This window comes from Monomorium pharaonis, chromosome 5 (genome assembly GCF_013373865.1).
Source record: "Monomorium pharaonis isolate MP-MQ-018 chromosome 5, ASM1337386v2, whole genome shotgun sequence".
Taxonomy (NCBI): Eukaryota; Metazoa; Arthropoda; class Insecta; order Hymenoptera; family Formicidae; genus Monomorium; species Monomorium pharaonis.
In genome coordinates, this window is record NC_050471.1 from 22,727,239 (window position 1) to 22,748,607 (window position 21,369).

The window sequence follows — 21,369 nt, forward strand, 5'->3', positions numbered from 1 at the left end:
AGCTGACGGTAGTGACGCATCGATGGGTCTTCGACCTTTGCGTATTATTATCGGGAACCCGTGACACTTGCACGACTTGTTGCATTTATCCAAACGCGATAGTCACGGTAGGATTAACGGCACCGTTAAATGTCACTTCCGCGCGTAAATTTCACCACCTCCGATTTCCGTCGCCCTTTCGACAAAAAGGTCGGTATTACACTTTTTTTCTATTAACAAAACATTTTTAAACGTCCCCTTTCGTCCGAGATACCAAGCTCGCACTTTAATTCACCCGTTTAACCCTCGAGCTATCTGTTGTATATAGTTTACTGGCGTAGAAAAAAAAAAAAGAGTTGGGATTTCGAGGGACGTTCAACATCTCGCGACTCGCGTGAGAATTGCTTTCTGCTCGAATTACCGTGATAACGGTAAAAGGTGCAAAGGATTTAACGGGTCTAGCGCACAAATGCCAAGGTTTAGAGTCGCGCGTTTCGATCCGCGGCTCTTCGGCTTTTACTCGCTATTTAGAGCAAGGCCTCATTCAAGGCCATGAAAGAGCATAATGGCCGGAAGTGTGGCTTCCACGCGAAAACGTCATGTGCATTGCACTCGCCGCCGCCGCCTCCTCCTCCTCCTTCTCCTCTCCTTCTCCTCCGCTGGTGCGATTGCGATTACGACGGGGAGGTTTGCATAATCCGAGGACACTCCTCTAATTAAGGGAAAACCTTTTCTGTATATACGATACATACATGTAACACAAAATACGTATATCGTGTCAAATCAAATTAAGTTATGCAGTTAATCAATGCAGCTAATCAAATTAAATTAAAAATAATGCAGGCGTATGTTTTGACTTGCTTCTTCAACGTGTCGCTCTCCGCTCAAGACGGTCTCGTTCAATTAACTCGAGTCATGTTTAATTATACAATTCGTTTATCGCATGGAAAACTAATTGATTCGAATCATCTTCAAAATATTGAGAAATTCAGATTAAAGATGTGACATCTTAATACTCGGAACGAGCGAAATTGATTTTAACACCCGAAGATTTCTCGAGATTTAAAAGAGATTTAAAAGCTAGACTTTCATGTATTTAACTTCCAAATCCTGGATTTAACAAGTAAAATAATAACACGTGGCTGAGTTTTAATTTTCACACATGTCGGACGAGTAACGTGGTTTACGTTCGCCGAGACACAAACGTGTCCAAAAGCTTGACAATGTTTCGCGCGAAATGTATCGGGGGGAAATGATGAGAGGAGGGGGCGAATTTATATCCCAGTTATTAAATCTTTCTTTCTCTCTCTCTCTCTCTCTTTCCCTCGCGCGTCATACGCCACTTTCGTTTTCGCGCTTAGCGCGACGCAGCTCCGGCGCGATATGCACACATTTCCATAGCGTGCAATCTCAAAAGTGAAACGATGATGTGGAAAGTAGGAAAATTATAGGGAGGGGGGAGGAGGATATATTTCGGCAGCGGGGCCCTTCGCTGGCGGTGAACGAACGGACGGACGTACGGGCGAGAGAGAAAGAGAGAGAGGGGGGGGGGAGGGGGAGAGGGGGAGCAAGCGCGCGAGCCCTCCGTGTCGTGGAGTTGCGCCCTGCGCGCATGCCGCTTGCACGGCAAAAGGGTCAAAGGACGAGAGCGGCGAGCCGAGGGCGGTACGCAAAAGCGTCGTCCCCGAGGCATCGATCGGAGCACTGGCCAAAAATTCGCGCGCCCGGCTACGCTTCCGTTCCGAAAGAACGGAGCGGCGAAGGCGAAGAATGAGCGGAAGAGGGGGCAGAGGAGAAGTGGAGCGCGAGGGGGGGGGGAAGGACGGAAAAAAAATACACAGGTGTATAAGGATCGGGTGCCACGGCGCGCGGTTCGCGAACGAGGAGCGCGTCACGATCCCACGGGTGAGGTGGCCGGATGATAAACTCGAACCAGCCACAGCGAGTGTAAACTCGCGACCGACGCGCGGCGCGACGCGCCGCTAACTTCACGCAACACTCACCATTTAAATCTCCCAACGGCGGCGGAGGTGGCGGTTTAAATGACGACGCGCGTCGTCGAGTATCGGCCCGCCTCTCCTCTTTTTCCCCGATACGCTCCGATGCAATAGTGTGTCCACACACGCCTCCTCTCCTCCCGTTTTCCTCTCTCGTTCTATCGTTCTCCTTACTGTTGCTGGTGCTGGTGATGGTGCTGCTGCTGCTGTTGCAGTCCTCCTCCTCCTCCACCTCCTCCTCCTTCCTCCCCCGACGCAACGGTTGAGAAACGTCGTTTCTCGATGAGACGCCTCCTGGCTCCCGACGACGCACTCGGGGATCAGTTTGCTCGCGCTGGTCGCCTCAGCGCGCGCTTCCGGCAGTGTGCATTGTATGTCATACAATAGCGTTGGAACACAGAAATGAACACGAAAACCAGTGAGACGAACACCTCGGGGGAAACGCACTCGCGGAAACCTCGTCCGCCTCGCCGCGTCCTCTCGGCCGTCAAGTGCAGCACTCTCCGCGGCGATACGCGGCCAATTTCCTTGCGGTTATCACGCGATCGCGAACGCGATTATGCGCGCGCGCGCGCGCGCCTTCGGCACCCAGAAGTACTCCGGCAGTGTAATCTCTCCGTCTAACTATTATTACGGCTAGTGGCAGTGATGCGTCGTCGCGCGGGTTTCGAGGGGAGGAAAGAGACGGGGGGGAGAACGTGTGTGTGTGCGTGTGTGTGTTTTGTGTGTGTATATGTACTTGTGTCCGAGAGAGAGAAAAAGAGAGAGCGGCGGTAACGCACGCGGAGCGCGGAGACACCTCCACACGTCGAAGGCTCTCGCGCGACTGACGCGCCTGGTCGGCACGTAGGGCAAGTTGGGATTAGGAGGCGGCACTCCCCCCCTCCCCCCTCCTCCCCGACCCGCAACCTCGCGCGCGCCTCGCGCGGTGGAACGAGGAGGAAGCGCGCATGCGTAGCGGCCCTGTTTTAGAGCAGCGCGCCGCGACACTCGTCGCCGAGCCACCGCCCGACGCGCGCGTTTACCCTCTTTGCGACGCGATGCATCGAAATGAAGCGCGAAAGGTAACTTAAATACCGATTTGATAGGGAGGAAAAAAAAAGAATGTGCTCGTTATACCGGGTGTAGCGTAAAGCACAAAAAAGTAATACACAGGAATGAGCGAGGTTGAAAAAAAACATTAATATTTATAAGGTGTTTGGTAAAGATTTATGCAATCTTTATAAACAGGTAGAGCGCATTAAACTGAACAGAAAAATCCTTTACCGTTTTTCCATTTTCGCAATAGTTAACAAGTTATTGATTACACAGGTACACAAAAAGTGGTGTTTCTTTTTGAAATTATGAAAAAATAAGCCAATTCAGCAATTCTGACCTCGGATTTGAATTCAGTGAGTCAAAATACATAAAGATTAATTAGTTTGATCCGCCGAACTAACCACTTTTTTGTGTGCCTGTGTAATCAACAACTTATTTTAACTATTGCGAAAATTGCAAAATGGTAAAGGACTTTTCTGTTCAGTTTAATGCGCTCTACCTGTTTATAAAGATTGCATAAATCTTTACCAAACACCCAAAGCACCTTTAATCTTCTAAATTAGAAAACATGAAGTATTTTCTTTTTGTGCAACGCTCCTCATTCCCGAGCACATTTGATTTTGAAAAATTGAAAAGTGAATATGTACAAGTGCTTTCCTTTATCAATTTAATTTATATTCAATTTTCTAATAATCTCTTTTTATTAAAATTATTGAAATTATATATCCAATATTTGTTTTATATTAAAATTATTTTTGACTATACTTTTCAACGATAAAGACATCCTATGCTCCTTCAATCATTTGATAGTCATGACGTTATATATATATATCATGACATACATATCATAATATTATAATACTTATTGCAATATTCAGCTGGTTTTCAGATCGATAACGATCAAACTTGCATGGCGACTCTAAATTACTACGGTTAAAAATATTCTACGTTTAAATATTTCTCGGGAACGATTAGGACGCTCGGCTTACGTTTAACATAAAAGCCAAACGAAGTTAAGCGTCTCCGATTCGACCTACAGCGGTCAAAGGAGTCGAAAGAGCAAAAGAAGAAACGAGATTGCCAAACTGTGATTGGGGCTGTCGACGAAATTGTGCGAGCGTTCGTTTCTTTTCCTTTCTTTTCTTCTTTTCGCGAACGCCTGAAATTTCTCATAGACCACATATATAGAACACACGTAGGAGAAGGTATCGGCGGCGATCGGTTTACTCGGAATTCAAACCTATTATTACGAGAACGTAATCGTCTGATTATACGTCTGACACATACACCGGCGATCCGCGCGCGTCTGTCTCTCGCAACAGTATATATATCGGATTCCACCCCTGCAACCCCGGCATAGGAACCCGTCGGCTTCGGAATTTTGCGGCGACTCGAGGAATCGGCGGCTCTCCCTCCCTCCCCCTCGCCCTTCCCAGTTACCGGAACCTTCGCTACCAAAATATACACGACGGTAGTTTCCGGTTTCGTTTCTCTTGTTGCGCGGCGCGCCGACGAAGAAACTCCACCAGGTCCGCAGTGACTCTCAAAGTTTCTTCCGATGACATTGCTAAATCAAGAGGAAAAACGACTTCTCGTTGAAGAAAAGGGATTAATACATAACATGGGATAAAATTCAAAATTTTAGTCCGCATTCCCCCAATATACTTTTAAGAAATACTTTTTGATATAAAATTCTTAATATTCGGTTGTTCTGAAGAAACGTTTCACAGTTGTTATTATAGATTAATTATTAAGCAATTTATGAATATATCACACGCCGCAATCTTTCCTTCATTTTCGCATTTGTAAAAAGTGTCATTAATGCAACTGCTCTGCGAAAGAGCCAACGGACACCGAAAACTTTCCATTACGTAGGTTATTTAAATTATTTAAATGTGCCCTAGTATTCAAATGTATTCACTTCTCTCTTGTTCAAATATTTATACATGTTCTAAATTTTTTTTTCACCCAAAATACATGTGTCATCCGCAAGCAATCGGGATAGACCGTACGGAAAAAAAATATTTCTGTTATAAAATTTATTTCAATGTCATTTCCGTGATTTAAAGAAAGTTTGCAAAGAAATTACATTGTACTTGCTAACATTTATTTAGAATATAGGAAATAATAAAATTAATGTATCGACTTAATGTCAAAAATATCGGTAGAAAGCGCATTCAGATGCAACAGCGTCGCGAAATATGTGGAAAAAGAGAAGAGCCAACGGAAAACACCTGACTGAAATCGATCACTCTCTTCTCCCCTTCCCCCGTATTATCGCGGGGGAAGGTAATGCAGCTTTCGATGCTCGAGACGCGAAGGAAATCGATTGTCAGGATACCGGCCGGCCGATTCATAGCCGCGCGATGAATTAATGCGGCGGCTGCGTAAGGACCCGTTATCCGGTCGAGCAGCCGGTTATCGCGCGTAAGCAGCGGCCGGGAATGGCAATACGCCGCGCCCCGGAGGCACGAGTGGCAAGTAACGAACGCTACGAAGGTTAATTATGTAAAGAAAAACGCGCGCGGATTATTTCGCGTCCCAAACTTAACGCCAATCCGCGCGCGGGTGTCTATAAATAGCGCGCGCGCGCGACGAACGTTACGCACACGTGCGAGCGTGTGCGCAATTGCGCGAGGCGGAAAAAATTCACCTGTCTCGCGCGCTGAACGACGTCGAGCTGATTGACAAAGAGCGGTATTTAAACGTTACGTCATACGTACGCTTATACGCGGGGGAATTAATAAAACGCTACGCGCGCGCCCGCGCGCGGAAAGACACACTCGCTAAAGCGCGTAATTTGTTACCGCGACAGTGATTGTTTATCTCACGTTTCGCATTCAAGTCTGAATAAATTTAATTCGTTTGGAATTTTATTGAACGTCACAAAAGAAATTGTTATAGAACAAATATTGTTTATATCAAAAAAGATACCACATGAATGTTATTTTAGAACAATTAAATTACTTTCTACGTATATACGTATAGAAAAAAAAAATGTTTTGATACACTTTTATAACAACATATAAACATATATGAATATTGTATTATTTCCATAGGAATTGCTTCTCCACTGCTTTCCGTGTTTCAACAAATCGTGGACGTGACCAGCCTCAAAATTTGCATTCACACTGAATTCACATATTACTGTTAAATTCGTCTTTTGCATTAAAAAAAATTTTAATAAAATATTTAACTAAATGATAAAACGTACGGATATCGCGATTATGTTTGAATTTAAATGCAGATTTATTCGTACAACCTGTGTTATCACGCTGAAAAAGATTAAATTTTTTAAAGGTTTAAGCGGCGCTTAAAAGCATCGCGAGAGTTAAACGTGTTCGTGTATCGAGAAAGAAGAGATGGAAATTCCACGGACGAGGGTTTCGTTACCAAAATACACATACGCGGAGGTTGCAATCTCTCGCTTCCCCCTTTTTTCGACTTTTAGCCGTCGGCGGTTTCGCGACGGAATTAATTTATTTTTAACTAACGCCACCGCGTTGCAGCAGCTTGTTTATTTATGTACACCGAGAACTACGGCGATATCTTCTGACGACTTTATTTTGCTAATTCGTCAACAAATTTACAAACCTTAGAAAAAGTATACGTATAGAATTTTGCTAAAGTATCTAAAAATGTATCTGCAGATTTGAAAATAATTTGGTTAGATCATTAATAGTACATTATGTAACAAGGGCGTAAAGTCGGCTTTTTGTGCACGAGTGCAGAAGGCCGTCAAGCGAATGGAAAAAACTTTTTTTCAAGAAATATTCACTCACAAAATTAAAAAACTTACTAGTCTTACATTAAGTACATCCAGAAACATTTCCAAAAATATATTTCACAATTCAAAATACATTATTTTTTTAATATAGATTTAAATAAAGACTGGTTTCACCAAGAAAAGCGAAACCTATAATTTCTCTTTTTTTTTATAAACTAAAAATATTATAATCTTTGACGGAAGTTTTTAAGTTACGCGTGTGTGACGTATGTTTAAGATGTTAACAGTTTATCCTATTTGTCGCGTGTCGCCCTTGAAACACCGCCAATACGAGAGCGGTCGTTCGCTCGCTAACTCACTTTTACGCGCGGAAACGCTGTTACTTTCAGCCGAATCGATAGCCAAGTCGGCCGTGATACTCCGCGATCGAGTTGCGCGAACGAAGAAAGAGAGAGAGAGAGAGAAAGATCTGTCTGGATTTCGAACTTAAATTATCGACAAGAGAGAGAAATATCAGGCCGTTTTATTCCTCAAACAAGAACTCGATGATAAAAGAGCAAACATATTCGTCGATATTAAACGTATTGAATATCTGAACTTAAACTCGGATTATAGAGCTTGCCTTTCATGTACGCGTCGAGATGAATCGAGTACTACACATTTCCATCAATAAAACACATACTTTTGTCATGAGTTTGCGGCTTGTCGTTATTACTCTGCATGAATCAAAGATATATGCAGAAAATAAATTAAGTAACGGTAGATTTAAATTTAAAATTCATAACTTGCAGCTCGAAAGGCACTGCGCTTATCGATAACGCTGATCGAGAATGCTTGACCTTAGATAAGTACACGTGTAGTATATTTTTAATTTAATCTCGACAACTTACACAATGCACTTGCTCTGAATATTTCAGACATAATTGTATTTTCCTTTCTCAAATTATAAAAGAAAAATTATAAAACTCGTAATTTTAACAAAATCTGCAAAGTTATGTTGGACAAGTTGCATACGTGACATTTATTTAAAAAAAAAAAGTGTTTCTTTCACCTCTACAAAGTTAATTGCACGATTCAATAGTTCCATGTTTCGTGCAAAAGATCAAAGGGAAAATGATCTTACGCCTTTAGGAGCGAGTGCGATTACGACTTGAGTTCGTATCGATAACCTAAAAAGAGTCAAGCAAACTTGGCCTAGAAGGTGGATTTCCGCTGACCTTATCATATGGCCAAAGCCACGTGGTGGTGACGGCGGCGGCACGCACCTCGTTTTGCAAGGTGCACCTTACCTCGCGCGACTCGCGCCAACAGCATGCTTTCATCCGTTAGAAACGATCGCGTATGAATCGCGCAGCGGGGTTTCGGCCAAATGCACTCGCGCGCTAAACATTATGGAATATATGTATACAATAAGTAAACGTTGCAACGACAGATTTGTAAAACATTTTTAGTTAGATATCATAGATCTTTTCCGGTTGCGAGCTTTAAATCACTTGATACGATTTGCTATGTTTCTTTAAACAAGAGAAATGTAATTCCAGATAAATATATAAAATAAAGTATCTAGAAGAGAGTTAAAAAAATAAAATTAATTGGATAGGACTTATTTAACTTAGATATCAAGTTATAACAATATAATAGATCGTGCTAAATTGACTTCCACATTTGATTACTCATGACCTTCTTTTTTCATTTTCTTTTTCAATTATTAAACATTTCATTTCTTTTCTTCTCGAGATAAATTTTTCACTCTGTACAAATGATATTAAAAACAAGGTAGTCTTAATAATAACAAAATGTTTAACTTGAAAAAAAAAATTAAAATTATTCATATTTTAATCATGGCTTTTAATGGATTAATATTTAACAGTTTAATAAATTAAGTAAATATAGATATTTACGATACGAAATATCCTCCTTATCCTCTTATCGCGCTGCGATGACCAACTATATTAGCTCTATGCTGAATCTCTTTTGCTGATTAATTATTTGACGTTCTTATCATCTTATGTCCGTAGGTGCATTGTGTGCGCGTGCGTACGCATGTACGCTTTAATCGAAGGGAAGGAAAACGCATATAGAGAATAGACAAAATAATATGTGAATACATAAAAAATAATTTATTTAATTTATAAGAAGTTGACCCATTATTTGTCTTTAATACAAATTTTTTCCTCCAATATCTCTTAAAAAGTAAAACATTGCACTAGTAACTGTTTATATTATTATACTTTATTCCAAGGGATAAAATCCGATGATGCATGAGTCAATCTCTTATTAATATAAAAAAAGGAGTGTAATTCCTGTTGACATATTCATTTTGTTCATCCCTTATATATCTTTCGCGAACGAGTGGCTTGCTGTTGCGTCCATACACGTAATGTAAAGACTGTACGCATGTGATAAACGCAATAAATGCGCTATGTAATATTTCTTGCATATTTCTTTTGTAGTTGTTTTATTGTATGTCTAATAGGCGGTTTTTATAACAGTAGTTTTGCTGGTGCCACGCTAGTTGTGTATTTTGCATTTTTGCGAGCACGCAATAAGTTAAACTAAAGTTAATACCCCGCGCTACCCGTTTTTGTAGCGCGGAATGATTTTTTTTTTTTTTTTCGTCGAACCGAAGAAAGCTCAGTTCATCGCTGGGAAACAGTGACTTTCACACATATATAACGCTACGTCGCGCCGACTAATTTTAACTTCCTCAGCTAAATGCAGAAAAAACAGACCAATTGAAATGAGGTACACCGAAATAAAAGCAGATCGATTAAATGCTGTAGGAGCTGCGAACCGAATTACCGTCCCGAATATCTCGTGAGAGAAATCCGCGCTGGCGTGAGATCCGTTTGTGTAATGAAATTTTAGACACCTTAAATAAGCACGATCGTATATCAGTGCGCGTAATGAAACAGATTATCGAATTATTATTTCACATTAATTTGATGTCGTCAAATGATAACGTTATTAAATTACAAAGTAATATTAACCGTTCCAGTGGCGCAATTGGTTTGCGCACGGTATACATTTTCAACATTTAATGCTGCCATACACCAGAATACGCATATATTAAATATTATTTACATTATATAAACAAACTTCAGTGAAAAATTCATACAAATCCATAATAAAATTAATTCTAAAATACAAGATTAATAAAGGAAGAAAAATAGATCGAATAAGAAAATCTATCAATTTTCCGCATAACCAATATACAATACGAATATATATTTTACGAATAATAACCGCAGAGAGTGTTCGCGTGTAGTCCCTCTGAGATGTAAATGACTTTTTATATGCGTGTAAACCTTCAATAGCCTTTGTGAGGAAATCTGTTCAAAGCGATCTCTCACCTCGATCTCCGTCGCCGCGTTTCGCGTGCGTATAACGCGAAAAGGAAGAGCAGAAGGCAAAGGAAAACGAAGGAAGGAGGAGGAGGAGAAGGAGGGTTTCTTCCTTCCACAGGAAGAAGCGAAACATTGCGAGCGACGACGCAGGAACTCGTCGTCGTGGACTCTCGCGGCTCTCTTTCCCTCTCTCTCTCTCTCTCTCTCTCTTCCTTTTCCTCTTTCCCTCTATTTCTCTATCTCTCTCGTTCTCTGGTCGTCGTGGTGTATTGAACTCGGTTCGCGAGGTCGTTCACCTCCGCGCGCGCGGCACCGTCCCCAGACTTCGTACCGTGACGTCACGTGACTCGCCGCTGTCTCTGCCGCTGCTGCGCGCGAGATACGAAGCGGCGAGGAAGCGAGCGAGCGAGCGAGCGAGCGAAGCGGAGGCGCGCGATGACGTGGAACGCTACGATTCGCCGTTCGGCTCGTTGACGTCACGACCCGTGGCCCCGGACAGGAATCCCCGAGCGACGCCGACGACACCGTCGTCGCCGTCGTCGAGGACGTCACGGGTTACAATGTCGATAAACCTGCGTCCGACCGACTTCGGTTTAGTTACGCGCGAACATCACGCGTCGTCCACGACGCGTTCTCGCATCAGAAGTTGTACATTTTCCCGGACGGCGCGTCGCACTCTGATTTCATTCGCGCGTCCACGTCTGCCCGAGGTAAAAAGGTTCGAAATGTCGTATTTTTTTCCCCGCTTCCTCGACTAGCATTTAATAACATATACTCCGTCATTTGCTTGTCACTTACGTTTTAGCCATATGTTAAATGTTTTCCAACGCGCTGCACAGACGTTTATAGTCGGATTGCCAGACGCAATTTGTAAATCACGATGTGCGAACATCTAGATGTGACACAGATTTCTGTTCGATCTGGAAGTGGCCAACTTCAAATACGAAATGCAATGATATAAATGACGTCGCGTGACGTCGCAATGCCCGCGCGTGATCGATCGTGGATATCGTGAGACATCTTGCCAACCTCTTTTACATTTAATATTCGTCGTCAAATATCGACGTCGGAAACAAGACTTTGAGATGATAAACGAAAAAACGTTTCCGATTTTGACCTTAATTTTTGATTTCCGATTACTAAAAGATGCTTTCAAATATATGAAAAATGTAATTTGATTATAAAATTCGAGAAAAAATATTAAAAGAGAATATTTTCATACACATTAATACGTTTCTGAAAATATTTTACTCTCGGAAGAATTTTGTTTCCAATTTATAACAGAGTCGTGTTTGTGCATTAAACGATGCATTTTTGGACATTGTTTTAGACTGATAATGAATCGATCGAACCTATTTATATCTTCAGTAATTTTGTGCCAAAATTATGTGCAAATACAGATTAGGTACACTTTGAACAAAGTGTTTAATAATAACAAAATTTTAAAATAAAAATAATTTCGACAAAATAATTCTTATTAAACACCGGTGAAATAATTTCGAACAAATATTAGATTAATATAATAAAATATTAATATTTAGTATCGTTCGATATTCGTTAAATTCGTTTAGTATTAATATAACCAAAAATATTTGGCTACATTATATATTAACGAAACATTTACTTGAAATTATTCCATCAAGGCTTTGTTAAGGTATTATTAATATTTACAAATTCTTTTAATGCAATACAAAAGTAAACAAATTTTGATATACATAGCAAAAATCCTATAAAAAGCAATCATTTTAAATAAATAACGTATTCCACATGCAACATATAAAGAAATCAAGGCAATCAAAAGAAAAAAGTGATTCACATAATAATGTACAAAATAATTCGCAGAATTGCGTGTAAAAATAGAGCCGGCACTTTTAAATACGCCATCGGTCGACGACGGCTCAACAACGAAGGATTAGACGTCCAGGGAGCCTGGACTTTCGGGAACCGTCGCGGTTCGTTGGCGTCGATCGTGAACCTGTCGCGAGGAAGCGTCACGCAAGAGAGGCGAGCTATAAATAATGATCGCGAATTATTTTTAGAAGGGACGTGGCGGGGGGAGACGGGATGGGAGGGGAGGGAAAGGAAGGAGAGGAAGGAGGGAGAGGTAGGAGCAAAATCCGCTACCGACTCGGCCGAAGAACCAGCATCTGTGGTCGGGGTTACGTTTGGTGGGTTGGTTAACTGTCCAGTCGGATAGCTGGTCGGTCGGTTGCTCGCTCGCTCGCTCGTTCGTTCGCCAGCGAGCCGCCGCCAGAGTTTGTTGACTCTCGGTTTCAGCACGCTGCCTGACCATGACCTCGCCAAACGACGCGCGAAGTGACGAACGTTGAGGCGACTCGCCGTCGTCGACGTCGTCGTCATCGTGTATCGGCCACCGAGCCGTGTTCAATTCCTCCGCAATAATATCATATTTGTATCGACATTTGTGTCGGGCGACATGAGCCAACATATATATATATTGCTTGTAACATAATATCGTTGTACCTTAAATGGAAAAGAGACAAAGGACAGAAGATTCGATTGTAATTATCGTAATGGTATCGAAATGTTGCCGTGTAATATTATTCGCATTTACGAATAAGAGACGTAAACGTCCTCATTTCAGTTTTGTCAACATGGTCCAATATAGCGATCGATTTGTAACGTTCGAGGAGAACTAAAGACTTTAAAAAAAAAACGTAGGAAACATTATAATTACGAAGCTTCCTACCGGATCCACCTAAGTAGGAATTAACGATTAAGAAAAAATCTTGATGGCCACAGTCATCATCTCATCCTCCCTCTTGCGTGGAAAAAAATATTTAATCTCAAGAGGCGGATCTGGGCCAGGGAATATCGACCGCGCGATCTGGGTCAGAGCTCGCATGCACCTTGCACCTCGCCCTGCACTCTCGCTGCAGGGTGCACAACCCGTTTCCCTGGTGATAGTGGTGGTTGCACCCGTTACGACAGAGCTCACAGACACGTGCGAAAACTCGTCGAAAATCACGAAATCAGATATTCGCAAGAAATATAATCGCCCTACAAGCTGTTCCTCCCCCTTTCCACCTCAAAGAAGATCGCCGCACAAAAGTGTTCTTCGATGATTAAAAAAAAAGAGGTCAAAAGTTTCGTTTAAAAGCTCGTAGATACTTTTGCCCGCGGCAATTCTTAACCAAATTCATGAAGGTTTGATACCAGAGTGAATTTTTATTCTACCCCGAGCGACCTAAGCTCTTTAATCAACGTGATGCAAAAGAAAGAAGACGCATCTTCATCTTTAAGAGGCAAGCGTTGCGCAAAATATTTGTGCTCCAATCGGGTAAATGTTATACAAAGGGATATTTTCTTAGGATAATAGAACATTCAAATAAATGTGTTTACAACGCGTGAATAACGAAGGTTCTACCGTGTCGACTTGGTGCACAATGAATTTCAGAGGACACCATGAATTTTACGACATCCTGAAGTTTCACGGTTTGAAAATTTTGTTTTATCACGTTTTCTTTAATTTCACGTCACGCCGAATAAAAAAGTTACAGAAAATTATTTAAATTTCAACAGGCAATAAATTTTGTTTAGCTTTTACCGCGTCATGATATCCTTTTCATGTTACCATGAATGAATAATTGTATGGGAAAGAAAAGGAGGAAACAAAAAAAAAAAAAAAAGAAAAATATATATAACAAAACGTACAATGCAAAATTATTAACACACCGAAATAAAGAACATCATGGTATCGAAAAATTATATTATATACCGCGAAAGCTAACGCGTGTATATTAAAATAAAATTTTCAAACTTTTAGCATATAACCACAGCGAAAAACTAATAACATTTTTACCGGGGGAGGGGAGGTTAAATATTATCTCTGATTTTTTTGTACTTACTTCGTACACTTGTACTTTTGTAAAGTTACGACCTCACGTCGCACTAAATGCAGCAACAATGGGATTACAAGCACGAAATCCAGCGGTAACAAAAAAAGGCGTAACAAAAAGAATATTTATGGTCACCTGCTGAGTGAGAAACACGATGCTACGAATTTCTACGCAATGTATAGCGTGCGGTTCAGGTCTAACGCCTGAAAATAAAGTTTTCGGACCGAGATGCGCAAACCCGCTGCATCCCGTTTAACGAGAGGATACAGCGAGAGGGTTGGTCCCCCCTCCCCCTAGGGTAATGAATTTGCTATTGTGCGTCACAGCAGAGTACTTTTCTTCAGCTCTTTGTCCCCGTCAGCCCGAATGAGATGCGTGTAAGCGCGCGCGCACGTACACGCACGAATACGCATGACGTACGTAAATAAAATTGCGCATGTTGCGCTTTGTATTCGCCCGCTCCCCTTCACTCGGACGGAAGGGTTGAGAGAGAGAAAAAGAGAGACAGAGTGAGAGAGAGAGCAAGAGAGAGAGAGAGAGAGAGAGAGAGAGAGAGAGAGAGAGAGAGAGAGAGAGAGAGAGAGAGAGAGAGAGAATTGAATGCACGCGTTTGTAGGCGGTCGCCGATGGCCGGCCGGACTTTGTAACGGGATCGTTTGAATTGGTAATTAGTCGCTATCACCCTCCCCCCCCCCCCTATCGATTATTCCTTCCTATTTTTAGCATTCATTGGTGGGCGCGCGGAGAAATAATAAACTATTTTCGGACAATTAAAATTTCCTACAGATTCAATATAACACACACGAATCAAACACGACAGGGTGCGCAACATGTTTAAATTGCTTAAACGAATATTTAATAGAAACCTCTCAGTTGTATTTTTTTAAAGAGAGTTACAAGTGTATCTTTGTGAACAAAAATTGTTTAAGAATCCTTTTTTTCCAAGTATCATATATTATATTGTACAATCGCCCAAGAATGAAGTTGAAACTATTTGAGGATGATTTAAAAATTATTTGAGTACTCTCAGTTAGCAAGATTATAAGATCTCTTCCTGAAATATTCGGAATCTGTTGCGAGGATTAGCGCGCCAATAACTTCGAGGTTATTGGACTGAGGGGGTCCTAATTAAATACGGCATGGTGCGTAAATCGTAAAAACGAACGTCTCTCACGCTGCGCACGTGACGCAACCCTTCCTCCAGTGGTTTTGTTCCCTGTCGCCTACTGGGGGGTTTAAAACCGAGACGCAGCATCACCCCAAAGGTGATTCACACGCCACCGCGCGCGCGCGCGCGCGCGTCCTATTCAAGCAATTTCGCTCCCGGAAATATAACGACACGGCGAAAATACAACAATAGCCAGAATAGATGCATATATAGATTTCGCGACGTCGTTATTTTCTCGGAGACCGTCGCCTAATACTCTCAATGGACGCCTTTTCAATGGACGCGCGAATAATAAACAAAACTTTCGAGTAAGCGACGCAAATGTGTCAATTTTAACTAGCGGCTTCTACCGAAGCAAAATCTTGCATTCTCGATGATTTTTCGCGCGGGACGAACCCGGCCAAGTTAGAGAGAGAGAGAGAGAGAGAGAGAGAGAGAAAGAGAGAGAGAGAAGAGCAAGCTCCGCGAGCAACTCCGGGGCGCGTATACACGGGGATTCGCGCGCGGAAAGGGAGAGGATACCGCGTCGCGAGGGAAGGCCGGGGGCTAGGAATGGAAGGGGCGGGGGAAGGGAAAGAGAGGAAGGCAAGAGGGGATTTTAGTCCGGGCGCGTACCGTTCGGCTTTTCGGGTGCGGGACGGAAGGATCGTGCGTCGTCCGCCATGGCGGAGCGCCGCTAGGTCACGCGCGACGCATAGAGAGATGCGTCGCGGTGGCGGCGGCGGCGAACGATCGATTTTACGCCGGCTCTTCCGCGGCTCTCTTCTCTCTTCTTCCGACGACGCGTGCACGTGTTCGGTGGCGACGGCGACGGCCCTGTGCGCACACCGGTCGCACCGACCGCAAAACGCGACTCTTATCCCCGCAACGCGCCGATTCGACCAAGATGCTATCTCGCACGAGACGAAAGAGTCTCAAGAGTCTTTCAAATCTCTACCCAAGTTTCAGCGTTTTTTCCGATGTCCTATCAGTTTTACACACTTGAAAGATTTATGTTAAATTTAATGGAGGGTGGGATCATCGATATTGGCATATCCCACTTTGTTTTTTGGACTATATTTCTTAATTAAACAAAACTTATCTGCGATAATATATAAATTTATTAGTTAATATACATATATAAGGATTAACGTTCTTCTTCTCAGTTATACAAATATCTTGTGTAATTCTTGTGCATGGAATGTGTTAAATTTAGTACAAAACTTTTCACCGTGCAAAATCATTGACTTCATGTTCCCACGGCATTAGATTCTCTCCGACCGTGGAATCATTATATTGGCATTTCTCGTGTTATTCGCGGTCGAAGAAAAAAAAAACCATCGAGGAAAACGCGTAGATTTCGAAATCCCTCGATCCGAGAGAGCCGCGATCGTGGAAAGAGTGACGAATGTGCGTATGCACGCGGAACGGTGTCCGATATATTACATACTGCCCGCGCGATCTTCCGGATAAATCGCGGGCTATTTTCGACGCGTTGGCAATTAGGTAAGTTAAACGGTGCCGACCCAATTTACAAATTCGCGCGCGTTATTATTCGCGCGGAACGCGAGGAATGCGGCGAGGAAGCGAAATGAAAAGAGAGGAGAACGCGTGCATTGCGCAGAAAAAAAAGCAAGTTGCGCCACGTCATACAATGCAAAAAATGTCAATAACGTAATAAAGAATTAAAAATTTTCTGTGCTATTTACCTGCGATTTTAACTGCGACTTAACAGACATAATTGATTAATTTTACGGATTTAACTCACATATTTAAATCATTTTAACACGGAAGCTGATTTGATATAAATCTAAATGTTTATTTTTTAGATTAACGTCATAATAAGCGTTTAAGCGTTAAATCATAGCCTATTTAATATAAATTTATCGTTGTTCGGTTTTCTATGTATTGAACTTGGGATGATTATTTTTTTATTGTCAGAAAATATATATTTGTACAATAATTATTTACATTGCCCGTTCAAAAAACGCGTTACGCTGCAAGGAATTAAATCACAGTTCGAAAAAAGTTCGCCGTTTTTCTTACGATTTACATTTATTAAGAATACGCGCTAACTGCAAGGACTTATATTGTGGTATTCGTTTGTTCCGACTTAGTGCCAGTCAAGTCTCGGAGATCCTCGATTTCAGTCAGGTTCAATTCAGTCAAATCCGCCCCGTGGAGCCGCCGAGGCATCGATTATAAACAATCATGTAATATGCATGCGTCGAATGAAGGTGGAATGAAGGGGACGGGGGACGAGGTGGGAGGGACGCCCCGTTTCCATGATGTATTCTCGCCCGCGGATATTTCGTGCGCGGTAAGACCGTGGGTTCGGGTGGAATTCGTATAGGCCGAATTTCGCCGCCGGAGTTTGTTTACACATGTTGCGGCAGTCGGCTGCGCCGCGCCGTCATGGCTGGAGTTACGTATACACGGCGCTCCTGAAATTCTATTTCGGTTCCAACGAGAGAGACGTGCATATTTGGCCTATTATCGCCCTCCACGACCCGCTTCCCACCCTCCAATCAGACGGCGGCGGCGCCATGACCGAGCTGCCGTTCGGCACGTAGGCACGTCGCCAACTCGTCCGCGCGACCCCAGAGACATCTTTCGGCTGCACAATATACTAACCGTTATCATAAGAGAGTAAATTATTCGCGCGTAATGAGGCAATCATATTTTTTATTAAAAAATGTCATTGAACTGACTGTACAGAATTCCAAATTCTTTTACACAAAATACGCAAAAATGAAGAGAGTAAAAGACAATTTCATGTCCATAACAAAAACAAATTGTTGATATTTTTATGTCGATAAATAGGAAATCAATAATTTTGTAATCTTACTGAAAATAAAATAAATCTACAATATACTAAAAATAATGGATACTAAAAGATTAGTATCCTTAGCTAAGATCCTTAGATAAACAAAAACAAAAAATGGAATATAATTTTCACTATTCTTAAAAAAAAATCTAAATCTTTTATGACACGTAAAACATATAGCTTATTTTGTATACGCGTATAATAATGTAAATTGTATCTTATATTGATTAAAACATTTCTCCGTGATCCGAAAGAGGAATGTTCGCGATTTACCGACTCTCAGACCGACACGTCTTATCGACGCCCGGAAAAGCAACTTGCCTCTTATCGGCGAGCGACCGTGTCACGTGTGCAAGCCACAAAATTAAAAAATAAATGGAAAATACAGGAGTAGAGGGGGGGGGGGGGCGAGAGAAAGATAGGATGCCCGGGATTCCCGGGAACGATGAACTCTGCGTATATGTACGTCTTGCAAGGGCCGACGCCCCCTTCTCAAGGCGAGCAACTCTTGCGAGAGATTGCGGAATTTTTTCCGTCGGCGCCATGTTTGCCGTTCGTCGGTCGGGCCCTTCGCCCTTTACAGCTTTCCTAGGATCTAGCCAACTTACTTGACCGGCTCTACACGTTTAGAATTACACGCGAGAAGTAAAATCGAACGTTTCAACACACTCGCAGCTTGTATCACACATGTTTCTTCTAGCGCTTCATATAATTAAAAATTATATTGTCTTAGATAATTCATTGGCAAAAATAATAGATATACACTATAATTGACATATTGCAGAAAGAAAACACTCTAAACTTTTTTAAGAGATTCGTATAGCTAATATTTTATTGCATGATCCTCATTTCGTAGAAGTTCCTGGCATCGGCGGCTCGTTGAATCCACCAGACGCTCGCGTAGTTTTTGATATGTGGTATCATATACCGATTTCCGTTTTCGAAATGATACGAGCTAGCAATTGTAATTTTAACGAAAAACACTAATAAATACTAAGCTTTTCGTCGGTAAAACAATATTTAAAAGACATTAATAAAGGATTACCGACAAAAAATTTCTTGCAAAATTTTAGAATAAATAAATAAAAAATTATACATTTGTCAATTAATTTTAAATCAATTTTATTTTATTAAAAATTTTCTTCGGAGGCAGAGATTTACTTTCCCTTATTATAAAATCCATAATAAAATTTTAATTACTTCATATAAAATATAAATTTAATAGAACGGATGTGAATTTAATGAAACTGGTTTTATTAATTAATAAAGATTAATTTATTGAAATTTATCATTCGTGTTAAATTCATTTATTTCAATTAATTCACAATTAATTTCAACTTACCCTAGTAACTCGTATCATTAGAATTAGAATCACAACAGTGCACTCACGCATGAATTTTTGTACTAAAATTCACCATTGCTTTCACAGAAGGCACATACATTTAAAAAAAATTATTTGCACTCACCATTGGAAGGCATTGAAGTGGAAGTAAACGAGACCCAGCCCATATAGAAATGAAGCATCCTTCCAGTAGTCACCTTTTAAAGAGTAGAATTTCTGATACGCCGACATTGCTACAATTAAAAAAAAAATAATCTGAGCGAGTTTACATTGTGAATAAAAAAAAATTGTTCCACTTGCGGGGAAATTTCTAAGTAACAGAAAACATCAAAATCAATGGAATTTTTGTAGCTCTAGGAATTCTTCCTACCACCATTTAACAAAGAGTTCTCAATCACCAAAATATCAAGTTGCTATTACTTATAAATTCTTTAACATCTCATTATTTAACTTAAGCAAGTAAGAGTTTATCTAGAATAGAAAAGAATGAGAGAGCATTTCACATTACTCAAAAAAGAACTTTCAACTTATTAAAAAAAAACTCAAATTAAATGATTAGCCTGAATTTTAAAGGTGCAAAATTTTATACATGTCATTTTATGGCAAAAATACAAGATACAGGAGCAAGATGAAGTAACAGTACCTTTGCCATAATCTTCTAAGAGCAAGTGAAAATGTCCCAGTTTACAATAAGTCTTGGGATCAATGCTGATCCCTTTGTCCTCGTCTTCGTTCTCCTTGGCATCATCCGGGCACGCTTTTGTACTATCAGCTTTTCTGCGCTGCTTCTCCGCCTGGGCCTGAACCAGCATGCGCTCCAGGTACTTGATGGCACGCACCACCAGGGCCTTCCTCTTCGCCTGTTCCGGAGAGTTCAGCTTGAGGAAGCCGAACTGTCGACTGTGGTGCGCACAAGAAGAGAAAGTGCCTTCTGTTACTGAATCATGGCAACGCATTGTCGAATATCGAATTTACGACGATATACCCGCCCGGCTAGGGGATTCCCAACGTATGTGTTTACGTGTCACCTAAAACGCTCGACAGCTCGCGTGCCGACGAGCATGGAACATCCGCGCGTCGAGCCGGAGTTCCAGTTGGCGGTTTTCAGTTTCGACACGCGCACGTGTCATTTTTATATGAGAAGGATCTCGCGAATCTCAGCCGCCGAATATGTGGTACAGTCGGAAGCGCGAAAACGGTGTCAGTAGGTTGCGCACGAGCGCGCTGTCAAACGCGCGTTTTCTAGGTTATGCCGTGAAGCGGCTGGACGCCGCGACGGGACGGAAGGCCGCGACGTTGATCGCGGGGAAGTTCAAGGCGCGCGCGCAATACTCCGGGCGGAATTAATCACCTGTCCAGCTCCGACAGCGTCTGCAACTCCTGCGGCGTGAGGTTGATGTCGTCGGTGTCCTGTGCCATTTTTTTATGTTGCACGCGCTCTCTCTTTCTCGCGGTCCCGGTGGGGAAGGAAGATCCCCGCGCGTCTCACATCCGCGACCCGCGCGAGACGGAAATCACACGACACGACAACGACGACGACGACGACGACGACGACGACGACGACGACGACGACTCCGCGGAAACACCTGCGTCGGCGAGGAAGTCGCGCGCGCGCGCGCGATCATACGCGAGTCATCAGTTTCGCGGCGCCGTCACCTCATCGCGAGCAGTTATCGGCGAAAGATTAGCAGCAACAGCAGCGGCAGCGGCGACAACAGCGGCAACCACGCGAACCGGCACGAACTGACGCGACACACGCACGAAACCGATACCAAATCGCGCGTCGCGCCGCGCATGTGTCACATGACTCTGCCGCCATTTTGAGTTGCAGGCAGGCGGTAAATTTGAACGCGGTGATACGAGAGTTGGTTTTTGTTACGTCAGAAAAGGAAACTGAGCGTTAACCCTATTTAAAAATGACATATGGCCATTTAAAAATGACATAGGAAATTTATACAAATGTTACAAATTACCAATGTAGTATACGTCGAAAAATACAGGAGATCACACGTCACGCGCAAAAGTAATTACGGGAAATTTGATCACACGTTAAAGTGAGTAAAAATAAAAGTAAAAAATGAGAAAAAATATATAAATCCGAGTGT

At 42.1% G+C, this 21,369-nt stretch overlaps 1 protein-coding gene across 3 annotated transcripts in view; it reads right to left on the reverse strand.

Annotated features, from left to right (window-relative positions):
• LOC105831887 (histone demethylase UTY) overlaps positions 1-21,330 on the reverse strand; it is a 71,625-nt gene extending 50,295 nt beyond the window's left edge. Inside the window, exons 1-3 of one of the 3 annotated variants that reach the window (XM_036287235.1) lie at positions 20,616-21,330; positions 19,908-20,164; positions 19,389-19,497 (exon numbers count right to left, since the gene is read on the reverse strand). In XM_036287235.1, the coding sequence (XP_036143128.1) occupies positions 19,389-19,497; positions 19,908-20,164; positions 20,616-20,683 (434 nt within the window). In that variant the 5' untranslated portion in view covers positions 20,684-21,330. Of the gene's footprint in view, positions 1-1,982; positions 3,149-19,388; positions 19,498-19,907; positions 20,165-20,615 lie in introns of those variants that run through there. The other 2 variants (XM_036287234.1, XM_036287236.1) reach the window with 2 other exon arrangements.
• Positions 21,331-21,369: the final 39 nt, after the last annotated feature.